General features: G+C 41.2%; 1 protein-coding gene across 4 annotated transcripts in view; it reads left to right on the top strand.

The window, feature by feature from the left end:
• Positions 1–13,403, top strand: part of LOC127572676 (coiled-coil domain-containing protein 171-like) — a 497,458-nt gene that overhangs the window by 214,255 nt on the left and 269,800 nt on the right. For all 4 annotated transcript variants that reach the window (XM_052020188.1, XM_052020186.1, XM_052020185.1 and 1 more), the window contains one exon: positions 10,283–10,471. In XM_052020188.1, coding sequence (XP_051876148.1) covers positions 10,283–10,471 — 189 coding nt within the window. The remainder of the gene's footprint in view (positions 1–10,282; positions 10,472–13,403) is intronic.

Genomic DNA, 13,403 nt, shown 5'->3' with positions numbered 1-13,403 from the left:
CTTATTCCCCTCTGGGACCAATGACAAAGAAGGATGAGGTCCACAGGAGCAAGGAAAGAGGTGAAGAAGCAGGACCTTGAAGCTAGTAATATCTGGATTACTATGAATGAGTACAGAAGTAGGAATAGAAAAAGGATGAATAAGTGGCTGGAGAGAAGGTATATGAAGGAGGGTTTCAGTTTATTGAGGAACTGGGACCATCTCTTAGAGGGATGGGACCTTTACAAGCCAGATTGGGACCAATGTCCTCACAGGGATGTTTGCTTGTGCTGTTGGGGAGGTTTAAACTGGTTTGGCAAGGGGTTGGGAGTCTTGTGGTAGAATTGGATGGGAGAAAAGCTAAGCTTGACAAAAAGATATGACGTTCAAGTAGGGAGGGTATTCAGGAAGGAAAAGACAATAGTCCAAGGCAATATCAGCAGAAGTGTATTGGAAATGGGCAGAGTGTATAAGCATAAGAGAGCGGCAGAAAATAGAGTCAGATAGCCATGTGGAAATATGATGTGGTGGTGATAGCAGAAATTGGGCATTAAGTATTCCTGGATACAAAGTGTTTGGGAATAATAGGAAAGGAAAGAAAGGAGGAGCAGTAGCACTAATGAAAACCAAGAATAATTCTGGTAGGATATACAGAGGAAATAGCAGCATTGATGTACAGAGACATCTTGGGGTACAAGTCCATAGCTCACTGAAAATGGAGACTAAGGTGGATTGGCTAGTGAAAAAAGTATGTTTTTATGCTTACCTTCAAAGGCCAAGTCATTAAGTCTAAGAGTTGGAGCATTATGTTGCAGCTGTACAAAATATTGGTTAGACCATTCTTGAGCATTGTGTATAGTCTTGGTCACCACTCTACAGGAAGGATGTGGCAGCAATAGGGAGAATGTAGAAGAGATTCACCTTTTCTTTTACAGAAGGAGCCCGGGAGCCGTTGGAGCACCGGGTCCCTTTCAGGTACGGTGAGTGTCTTTTAAAAGCTTAATAAGTGGAGGGCAACTGAAGGGTTAAACAGAGTGTTGAGTGGTTGATTAGAGAGAGCGGTACTTGAGGTAATTGGCAGGGACAAATATAAGGAGGGGTATCTGAAGAGAAGTGGCCGGTGTGTCAGTGGCTCAGGGTTAGGAGTGGAGGCTTTGGCGAGCAGAGGGTGAGGACGAGCTTGCCCCCAGAGAGGTAAGGCCGGTAAGTTCCTTTAACTTAAATAACTTATGAATAGGTAGTGATGGCAGCAGTTAGGGCAGTCGTGTGCTCCGTATGCAGTATGTGGGAAGTCAGGGACAGCACACTTGTCCCTGATGACCACACCTGTAAAAGGTGCATCCAGGTGCAGCTCCTGACTAACCGAGTTAGGGAACTGGAGCTGGAGCTCGATGAACTCCGGATCATTCGTGAGGCAGAGGTAGAAATAGATAGGAGTTTCAGGGAGATAGTCACCCCTAAAAGTCAGGAAACAGGTAACTGGGTGACTGTCAGGAAAGGGGAGGGGTATAGACAGACAGGTCCGAGCACCCCTGTGGCCGTTCCCATCAACAATAAGTATACTGTTTTGGATAGTGCTGGTGGGGATGACCTACCAGGGACGAGTGGCAGTCGTCCTGTCTCTGGCACTGAGACGGGACCCTCAGCTCAGAAAGGAAGGAGGCAGAGAGCAGTAGTGATAGGGGATTCGATAGTTAGGGGGACAGATAGGAGGTTCTGTGAGAGAGATTGAGAATCCTGCATGGTCTGTTGCCTCCCTGGTTCCAGGGTCCACGATATCTTGGATCGAGTTATCGATATTCTCAGGAGGGAGGGTAAGCAGCCAAATGTTATGGTCCACGTAGGGACCAATGACGTGGATAGGAAAAGGGAGGAGGTCCTGCAAAGAGTTTAGAGAATTAGGTGCAAAGTTGAAGGACAGGACCTCCAAGGTTGCAATCTCAGGATTGCTACCCGTGCCATGAGCTAGTGAGGCTAGAAATAGGAGGATTATGCAGCTACACATGTGGCTAAGGAAATGGTGCAGGAGGGAGGGCTTCATGTTTCTAGACAATTGGGCTTTGTTCCAGGGAAGGTGGGACCTGTTCCGATGGGACTGTTTGCACCTGAACTGGAGGGGGACAAACATTCTTGCGGGTAGCTTTGCTAGTGCTGCTCCGGGGGGTTTAAACTAGATTTGCAGGGGGAGAGGAACCAGAGTGTTAGAGCAGACAATGAGGTGGAGGAGGAAAAAGGTCATGTGAGGACTGCAAGTATAAACAAAAATCAAAGGTTGTACGTGATAAAAATGTTCTCAGGTGCATCTATTTCAATGCAAGGAACATTGTAGGTAAGGCAGATGAGTTTAGGGCGTGGATTGACACGTGGGATTATGACATTATTGCTATTAGTGAGACTTGGATGCAGGAGGGGCAGGACTGGCAGCTTAATGTCCCAGGGTTCCGTTGTTTCAGACGTGATAGAGGGGGAGGGATGAAAGGCGGAGGAATGGCATTACTAGTTAGGGAAAGTATCACAGCTGTGCGGAGACAGGACAGCCCGGAGGGCTTGTCTACAGAGGCCATATGGGTGGAGCTGAGGAACAGGAAAGGTGTGACCACACTAATAGGGTTGTATTATAGACCGCCCAACAGTCAGAGAGAATTGGAGGAACAAATCTGTAGTGAGATAGCAGACAGATGTAAGAAACAGAAAGTTGTAATAGTAGGGGATTTTAACTTTCCACATATTGACTGGGACTCCCACACTGTGAAAGGGCTGGATGGCTTGGAATTTGTCAAATGTGTTCAGGAAAGTTTTCTAAATCAATATATAGAGGTACCAACGAGAGAGAATGCAATACTTGATCTCCTATTAGGGAACCAGACAGGTCAGGTGACAGAAGTATGTGTAGGTGAGCATTTTGGGTCCAGTGACCATAATGTCATTAGTTTCAAGTTACTTATGGATAAGGACAGGTCTGGTCTTCGAGTTGAGGTTCCAAATTGGAGAAAGGCCAATTTTGTGGAAATGAGAAAGGATCTAGGAAGAGTGGATTGGGATGAGTTGTTTTCTGGCAAGGATGTGCTCAGCAAGTGGAAGGTCTTCAAAGGCGAAATTTTGAGAGTACAGAGTTTGCATGTTCCTGCCAGGATTAAAGGCAAAGTTAAAAAGCATAGGGAACCTTGGTTTTCAAGGGATATTGGCGATCTGCTAAAGAAAAAGAGAGAGATGTATAGCAGGTATAGGCAACTAGGAACAAATGAGGTACTTGAAGAGTATAGAAAAAGTAAGAAAATACTAAAAAAGGAAATCAGGAAGGCAAAAAGAAGACATGAGGTTGCTTTGGCAGATAATGTGAAGGTAAATCTGAATGGTTTCTGCAAGTATACGAAGAATAAAAGGATAGTCGGACAAAATTGGTCCCCTAGAAGATCAGAGTGGTCGTCTATGTGTGGAGCCTCAGGAGATGGGGGAGATCTTAAACAGTTTTTTTGCATCAGTATTTACTCAGGAAACTGGCAAAGTGGATATGGAAGGAAGGGAAATAGGCAATAGTGTCATGGAACATATAGAGATTAAAGAGGAGGAGGTGCTTGCTGCTTTACGGCGAATAAAGGTAGATAAATCCCCTGGGCCTGGTAAGATATTTCCTCGAACATTGAGAGAGACTAGTGTAGAAATTGCAGGGGCCCTGGCAGATATATTTAAAATGTCCTTAGCCACGGGTGCGGTGCCAAAGGACTGGAGGGTAGCTCGTAGTTCCGTTGTTTAAAAAAAGATCTAAAAGTAAACCAGGTAATTACAGGCCAGTGAGCCTGACATCAGTAGTGGGTAAATTATTAGAAGGTGTTCTGAGAGATCGGATATACAAGTATTTGGATAGCCAAGGTCTGATTAGGGATAGTCAGCATGGCTTTATGTGTGGTAGATCGTGTTTAATGAATCTTGTAGAGTTTTTCAAGGAGGTTACCAAGAAAGTAGATGAAGGAAAGGCTGTGGATGTTGTCTACATGGACTTTAGTAAGGCCTTTGACAAGGTTCCACATGGGAGGTTAGTTCAGAAGGTTCAGACACTAGGTATCCATGGAGAGGTTGTAAACTGGATCTGAAATTGGCTGTGTGGGAGAAGACAGAGTGGTAGTGGATGATTGTTTCTCAGACTGGAGGCCTGTGACTAGTGGTGTGCCTCAGGGATCTGTGCTGGGGCCATTGTTGTTTGTTGTCTATATCAATGATCTAGATGATAATGTGGTAAATTGGATCAGCAAGTTTGCTGATGATACTAAGATTGGAGGCGTAGTGGACAGCGAGGAAGGCTTTCAAAGATTGCAGAGGGATCTGAACCAACTGGAAGAATGGGCCAGAAAATGGCAGATGGAATTTAATGCAGACAAGTGTGAGGTGTTGCATTTTGGAAGGACAAATCAAGGTAGGACATACACAGTAAATGGTAGGGTACTGAGGAGTGTGGAGGAACAAAGGGATCTGGGAGTTCGGATACATAATTCGCTGAAAGTGGCATCACAGGTAGACAGGGTTGTGACGAAGGCTTTTGGCATCCTGGCATTCATAAATCAAAGTATTGTGTACAGGAGTTGGGATGTTATGGTGAGGTTGTATAAGACATTGGTGAGGCCAAATTTGGAGTATTGTGTACATTTTTGGTCACCTAACTATAGGAAGGATATTTGTAAGATTGAAAGAGTGCAGAGGAGATTTACTAGAATGTTGCTGGGTCTTCAGGAGTTGAGTTACAGGGAAAGACTGAACAGGTTATGACTTTATTCTTTGGAGCGCAGAAGAATGAGGGGAGATTTGATAGAAGTTTACAAAATTATGAGGGGTATAGACAGAGTTAATGCGAATAGGCTTTTTCCACCAAGATTAGGATAGATAAGTAGAAGAGGACATGGCTTTAGGGTGAAAGGGGAAAGGTTTAGAGGGAACATTAGGGGGAAGTTCTGCACTCAAAGAGTGGTGGGAGTATGGAACGGGCTGCCATCTGATGTAGTAAATGCGGGCTCACTCTTGAGTTTTAAGAATAAATTGGATAGATACATGGACGGGAGAGGTCTGGAGGGTTATGGACTGGGTGCAGGTCAATGGGACTAGCGGAATAACGTTTCGGCACAGACTAGAAGGGCTGAATGGCCTGTCTTCTGTGCTGTAGTGTTCTATGGTTCTAGGATATTACCTGGAATGGACGGTTGTAGTTATAAGGAGAGACTGAATAGATTAGTTTTATTCTCACTGAAACAGAAGGCTAAGGGATGACTTTGTAGAAATTTAAAAGAAATGAGGGGCATAGATAGGAATAGTCAGGGTCTTTTTCCCAGGGCAGGAGAATTTAGAAATAGAAAGCTATTATTCTCTGATTACATAGCTGGAAAGAGAGGATAGCACAGAAGGGTCAAAGACAGAATCAGTTTGGTTAAAGCTAAGTAACAGTAGGGGAAAATTACATTGCTTGGTGTATTCTGTTGGTCATGAATGAGTGGGAGAAATAGAGGAGCAAATAAAGGAGGTTATAGTGAATTGCAAACACTGTAGGATAGTTGTAATGGGGGACTTTATCCTAGTGTAAACCAGAGTACTAATAGTGTTATGAACCGAGAGGGTTTCTAAAATGTGTCTAGTATAATTTTCAGAGCAGTAGGTTTCTGGTCCAACAAGGAAGGAGACATTGTTGATCTGGTCCCAGGGAATGAGGTGGATAAGAGGAACTAAGTTTTGGTAAATTTAGGAGAAAGTTATAATATTTTAAGATTTGAGTTACTCTTGGAAAAGGAAAAGAAGCAATCCAAAGTAAACATAATTACTTGATGGAAGCCCAGTTTCAATGTGATGAGCATGGATCTAGCCCAGGTAAGCAGGAGCCAAACGTTGGCAGGCCATATTATAGAGAGACAAGACTGCAGATGCTGGAATCTGGAACAACAAGGAATCTGCTGGAAGAACTCAGTGGGTCAAGCTGCAATAGGAACCACTAGGGGAGAAGTGAACGACAGTTGGAACCAGAGATTTGGGAGGAGGGGGAAAAATGTGTGTGAAGGTCCCCCCCCCAATCTGGTTCCAACTGTCGTTCACCTCTCCCCAATGGTTCCCATTCTAACCTTCTTATCAGAATCTAACATTCTGGTAGCGGTTTGCGTTCCAACTTATCTCCCTCCAGCAGCTGTCTTCTATCTTAACACCCCCCTCCCCCCACCTTGCTCCAAATGTTTTTTTTCCCCCTTTCTCCCCCCTCTCTGTCTCCATCTATCATTCACCTGCCACTGTCTTCCAACTCCACCCCACTCACCTCCCCTACCTGGCACTACCTGCTGGTCATCTCACACCCCTCCTTAGTCCACCAGTCGCTTCAGAATCCTTTCTCACCACTCACCTTCTCTCTATACCGGCCATTTCGCCTCTCCACTCTCAGTCCTGATGCAGGGTTTCAACCTGAAACGTCAACAATTTCTTTCCTCCCACACATGCTGCTTGACCCGTTGAGTTCTTCCAGCAGATTGTTTTATAGCCTAACAATCGGCAGGCTTTTTGGAAGAAATGGTTCAGGTACAGTTGAGAAGCATTCCCATGAAGAAGAACAAATAAATCCAGGGCTTTCGGAATGATGAAGGCAATATAGAGGAAAATAAAGTTTAAAAAAAAGCTTATGGCATGACAAGTGTCAGAATGTAAATACCATTGAGAACCAGGCTAACTGTAAATGAATCAGAGGGGAAATGAAATAGTAGAAAGGTGGACTGGGGCCCATTGAGAAGAAAAATGAGATTTTGCAGTGTTAAGCTACTAGTGAGTACTTTGCGTCTGTCTTTACCAGAGAAGAGGATGCTTCCAAAATAACAATGAAGGAAGAGATAATTGAGACACTAGATACATTAAAAATTGATAGCATGGATGTATTGGAAAAAATGGCTGAACTTAAGTCACAAATTGCCCAAGGTTCTGAGAGAAATATAGGAACAAGTTAAGGGAGTACTGATCATAATTTTTTTTTGGTTATGGTGGTGGTGCCAGAGGACTGGGGAGAGGCACATGTTATTCTCTTGTTCCAAAAATGGAGTAAGGATAAGACCAGGAATTTAATCTTGGTGGTGGAAAAGCTTACAGAAACATTGGCGTGGGTCAAGATTAAAAGTCACCTGGAAGAAAATGGATTAATTAAGGCAAGCCAGCATACATTTGCTTAAGGCAAATCATATTTAACTACTTTGATAGAATTTTTTGAGCTATTGGAGAGAGTGAGGTAATGTAGTTGACTGAATCACAGAATCATAAAACAGCACAGCACAATACAGGCCCTTCGGTCCACAATGTTGTGCCAACCTTTAAACCTTGCCTAAGACTATCTAACCCCTTCCTCCCACATATCCCTCTATTTCAAATTCCTTCATATGCTTATCTAACAATATCTTGAATTTGTCCAATGTACCTGCCTCCACCACCGCCCCAGGCAGCACATTCCATGCCCCAACCACTCTCTGGGTAAAAAAACCTCCCTCTGATATCTCCCTTGAACTTCCCACCCATTACTTTAAAGCCATGCCCTCTTGTATTGAGGCTGCTCTACATAGATTTCTAGAAGGCCATTGACAACGTGCCATAAAACAGGCTTATCAGCAAAGTTGAAGCATAAGGCATAAAATGGGCATTGATAGCATGATATGAACTTTAGGGGTGAGTAATGGACAACAGAGGATTGTACTGCATGGTTATTTTTCAGACTGGAGGAAGGTGAATAATGGCTTTCCCCTGGGATTGGTATTATGGCTATTGCTTTTTTGATCAACATTAATGATTTAGGATTGGGGGATGCAAATCTCAACTTCTAAATTTGTGGATGAACCAATATGCTCCGGTATTATGAACTGATATAAATTGCCAAAGGATATAAACAGGTTGGTGGAATGGGAACAGATGGACCTGTGGGTATAGATGTCCAAGTCATTGAAAGTGGTAGGGGCAGGTTGAGAAAGCAATTAGTAATGCATACACAATTCTAGATTTCATCAGTAAATGCATATAGAATGAATCTTTGTAAAACACTGGATGTGGCCACAGCTAGAGTATTGGGTTCAGTTATCGTTACCTCTTTATGGATAGGACTTGAAGTATTAGAGAGGGCCCAGAAAGGATTTATGAGAATGACTCCTGGGATAAAGACTATGGTAACAAGGATCGATTAGAGAGGCATGTACTGTTTCTTTGAGGGGAGATTTTACAGAAGCATATAAAATGAATGGAGGTCTGGACAGAGTGAAGAGTGAGTGATAAAGAGTTGATTTAGAGTGACATGATTTTATGACTTAACTTGTATGTCTACTCTGCCAGATTACCTATCTATAAGAAATAGGAGCAGTTGCAGCTAAAGCTACAGCATTTTGTGAACATTTTGCAACAAGGAAACTGCTATTTCAAATTTATTATTCCTATAATAAATTTGGAATTGGCCCCAGAACGCGCTGCCCCAGAACACTCTATGCAAAAGATGCATTTCACTGTGTGTTTCGATATACATGTGACTAATAAAGTTATCTTACTATATATTCTTTTATTTTTATTAAGCTGGTTAGTGTAGTTAACTTACAAAATGGAACTCAGTTATTTCTCCTGATTGTGAAAGAGGCTCATAAATATTAATGAGTTAAATTGAAATATATAGTTAGACTAGTGGTTGTCAAGTGCAGAGACTGTTAAGCTCACAAGAAGAATGCCAAAAGAAGGCAAGTAAAATCATTGCAACAGTCTGAGGTAGGTTTATTTACCTTCCTTTTTGTGCAGCATTAACTTCAATGGTGCAGTTAGCTAAAAATCCACATGTAATCAAATTGATTTCTAGTTCACAGTTTTAACTGACAGCTATTCCAAAGAGTGTTTTCAGGGCATGTGTAAATGTCCTCAGTTTTGGTAATTAATACATGTAGCAATTTAGTCAAAAAACAACTTTTCATTAGTAGTTTAGCAGGCATTTTCTTGTAATTTCTGGTGCAACTAATGTCGCTTTGTTCAAGGCTTGTTCGCTCATTTAAATGGAATGAAAGAAGAATCCAGTCAATAATTTTTTTTAAAAAAAGTTTAAAAGCATAGAGCCATGTGCCAAAAATAGTGTGATATATTCCAAACAGTGTGATTATCCTGCCAAGTTACCTTCCTGCTCTTTAATGGTAATCTGGCAGGGTTATGTAAATTGATACTGTTTTATAATTGACAAGCAGGATTGTTGAGCTAACAATGGTTTACATTGTCAATAAGCAGTAAGGCATTGCCATTCTCAATCCCATGTCTTGCCACAGTCCACTATATGACTATTGCAAACTTGGCCCAATACTAGAAGGCACAGTATATTTTAAAAAACCTCATCAGGGCACAGTTCAATGTCAAGAATAGGTTGCTCCCTTGCAATTATAATCTAGGTAAACCATTTTATGATATTATATATTTGCCTATAAACATTAGTATTCCATACACTCTCTATGCAGTAACAGACAGTGGCATAGTCTAACAGCTTGATGTAATGCAGTCAATCTGATGAGATGTAGGTGGAGCTTCCTTTGGTCCCAACAAGGTACCTGGATTCAGTTATTTTTATATGGACTGTTTTTTTTGTATAATTCTGTAACTTAGTTGCAAAATCACATTCCCACATATTGTACATCTGTATGTTTCTGCAGATTTTTGTCAGTTGCATTTTCTTTAAAAGAATTTAACCATCTTGGCAGTCATACTTAAACGAGTGTGCCATTGGTTGAGGTTCTGAACATATCTAGTTTTGTGCTTTTTGTATAGTATACGTAATTGTAATGGTTCTCTGCAAATGTATTGCTTTTTTAAACTTGTTTTAACTGTAAGCACTAAACTATGTAGAGAAATTACTTCATAACTTGTTTGTAAATGTCTCACTCATTGAATTAGCTGGTGTCTTGCATTATTTAACTGTTCTGCATTATATATCCTATAAATTGTAATGATTAGAATATTACAGTGCACACAAGGATTTTTTAAAGTATTCTTTAACCTGTTAATCTTGACAGCAAATATAGGGTAAATGTATTTTGATTATTTGCCTCCATAGAAACCTTTGAGTTTATATCAAAACTAGCTAGAATATTTATTCCTAATGGTTACCACATGTTGCAAAATGATAGTTTGGGGAATTTAATTACCCTACATGAAATTAGTCAATCAACTCAATGTGTAATGTATATTTCGTCCAAGTAAGTCTGTGGATTGGAATCATAATACCATACTTTTGCACTCTACATATTTCTAACCCAATCCTATCATGATACCACAGTCCTAATTCTGGAATTTTCAGGAATCATATTTGGAGCGCATTCTTCAGAATAAGGAAGAAACTATACAGCAGCTGCAGCAAAGCCAAGAAACTACCTTCAATAAACTAAGTGAACAGATGAAGGAACGAGAGGCTAGCTGGCAAAAACAGAAAAATGAAATGGAGCAGCATTATTCTGGACTCCTTGGGGAGGTTCATTCAAGGGCACAGGTACCACAATGTAACCGAATTGACAATGGCTGTGCAGCTGAGTAACAGCTGCTTTAGTTCTCCTCAATTTCTTCCCCAGCATCATAATTATATGTTTACATACCAGGTCAACATTAACTAAAAATTTTGCAGATAACCAAGTTATTCTCAATTCTCCATAAAACAAAGCATGTTTATCCCATTCTCTGTTATTTTTTTCTGCAAAGGAGCTTATCTCCACTTCCAGCAAAATGATTCTGGTGCAGGTAGAAATCACTGTTAAAGGACAACCAGCAGAAAGTTTCATTCAGTCAACTTTCCATCTTGATTGACAAACTAGGGAAGGGTGATTTGGAGTCCATAAGGGCTCATCCAGTTTCTTCCAGCTCAAGTCACAAATTAGATCATGACAGTAGGGAATAATAGCTGCAATTCTGCTACTGGACTAGTAAACTGCACACAAGAACATAAGAGAGAGGAGCAGGAAAAGACCATTTGGCTCCTCAGCCAGCTCTGTCTGTTAGCAAGATCACAGCTGATGTTCTATCTCAACACCATTTTCCTACACCATATCCAGAAATTATTGATACCTGTTTTGAATGAACTCCATGGCTGAGTCTCAACAGTTCTTCAGGTGCACAATTCCAAAGAATCGTCACCCTCTGAGTGAAGAAATGTCATAGTCATAGAGAGATACAATATGGAAACAGGCCCTTCAGCCCATTGAGTCCGCACTATCAACCACCCATTTTACGCTAATCTTACATTAATCCCATTTTTTATTCTCCCCACTTTCTCTCCAACTTCCCACTGATGCTACCACTCACCACAATGCTACACTGCACAGTAGGAGCAACTTATGGTGGCCAATTAACCTACCAACAAGCAGGTCTATGGGATGTGGGAAGAAACTGGAGTACCCAGAGGAAACCCACGTGGTCACAGGGCAAACGTAAATTCCACGCAGACAGCACTCAAGGTCAGGATCGAACTCAGGTCCCTGAAATTGTGAAGCAGCGGCTCTACTTAGCTGCACTACTGTGCTCCCCTTTCATCATAATACTGTCTCAAATTTCATCTCGATACTGTCCTAATTGGCCCACCTCTTATTTTGGGATTGTGACCCCTTAGCTCTAGAACCCCTGGCCAGGGGGAATATCCTCCACACAGTCATATTGCATAGAAACAGGCCCTTTGCCCCACTATGCCCATGCTGACTTCGTTATCTTTGCTTTCCTAATTGCCTGCAGCACCTGTATACTGGGTTATGAGCGCCAGACTTACAAATGAGTGAGCTCCCATGGTATAATTAACTTCAAAAGTCTGACATGCATATGTACATTTGTTCCTATGAACACCAGAACTAGTTTTCACTCTCTTTCCACTTATAATAATTCTTTCTTATCAGTCTTATCTGTTTTTGATGCCATTCATTACAATATAGTGGAAGTAAGGTTCCCATATTGTGTGATTTTTGTGCATTTTCCAACTTATGGACAAAATTGATTTAAGGATGTCTAAAGATGGAACCACTTTGTTACCCAGAGATGGCCTACATTAGTTTTCAGTCTCTTTTGTACAAAGACACCTTGGTCCCTTTGAACATTTCCCATTCTCTCACCACTCAGTATTTCTTTTTTTTCTATGAAAGAGGATAATCTGACAGTTCTCTACATTATGTGCCATCTGTCATGTTGTTTCCCTGTTTGCTTAGCTTGTCTCTATCCTTTTTGTATCCTCATCACAACTCAGATTCCCACTTCGTTTTGTGACATCAGCAAACATGGAAGACTATATTCAGTCATTGATGTAGATTATGAATAGTAGGGGTCCAATCATTGATCTCTTTTATATCCAGTTTATCATAACCAAAACCAGGAGGGTTTAAACTAATCTGGCAGGGGGTTGGGACCCAGAGTACTACTGTGGCAGATGAGGAAGCTGAGGCAAATATAGAAGTTAAAGTAAGGAAGTCCAGTCAGCAGGACAGAGATCTGATAGGCTAAACTGAATTTATTTTAATGTATTTTATTTTAATTTTTAATTTATTTTAAACCTTTCTCGGTGATCTTTTGCTGAATTCCAATTCTCACGTCTACTGCCTTTTCTGGCAACTTTCTACATCTTTTCCTTAGATTTACTATGTCTAAAATTTCTCCTGTAATCCATTCTTGGGCTACTTATTGATTTGTTGCATTTCAATATTTTTTGTTAAATTCTAACTTTTTTCTATCTGTTGTCATACCCTTTAATGTAGTTTTCCAATCTATCACAGCCAAACCGTCCCTCATATCTTCAGAATTTTCCACATTTACATTTAAAATCCTAGTTTCAGGTTGAATCACTTTAATATAAAATGTTTTCATTATTTTGGTCACTCTTTCCAAGGGATCTGTTTACCACTCGATTATTACACTTGTTGCACAGTACTTGTTCTCCAATAATTTGTTCCCCAGTCGGCTCCTTAACATAGGTCTAGAAATCCATTTTGTGTGCTTTTCAGGAATTCATTCTCCACATTTTTAGCAATAATTTGAGTTTCCCAGTTTGTGTATAGGTTAAAGTCCTGCATGATCACTATATTAGCTTTGTTACATTTACTTCTAATTTCCCCAGTTTTACTATGTCCTACATCAAAACTACCAGACAGGAATTTCGCTTAGTGAAAAACAAACTGCTGACGGAGCTCAGTGGATCATGTAGAGGCAAGGGGAGAGTCGATGTTTTGGGTCAAGACCCTGCATCAGGTCTGAGAGTGTAGAGTGGAGATAACCAGTACAAAGAGATGAGAGAAAGGGACGAGGGAGGGGCTGTCAGGCAAAAGGTGGAATCTGGTGAGTGGGTGGGGGGTGATGGGCAAATGGAGCCAGATGGGAGAGGGAAAGGAGTGGAGTTGGGAGACAGCAGCTGGTATGTGATAGGTAGAGAAAGATAGAAAGGAGAAAAAGCAGAT

Source organism: Pristis pectinata, chromosome 7 (genome assembly GCF_009764475.1).
Source record: "Pristis pectinata isolate sPriPec2 chromosome 7, sPriPec2.1.pri, whole genome shotgun sequence".
Classification (NCBI taxonomy): domain Eukaryota; kingdom Metazoa; phylum Chordata; class Chondrichthyes; order Rhinopristiformes; family Pristidae; genus Pristis; species Pristis pectinata.
This window is presented reverse-complemented; position numbering and strand designations above follow the sequence as displayed.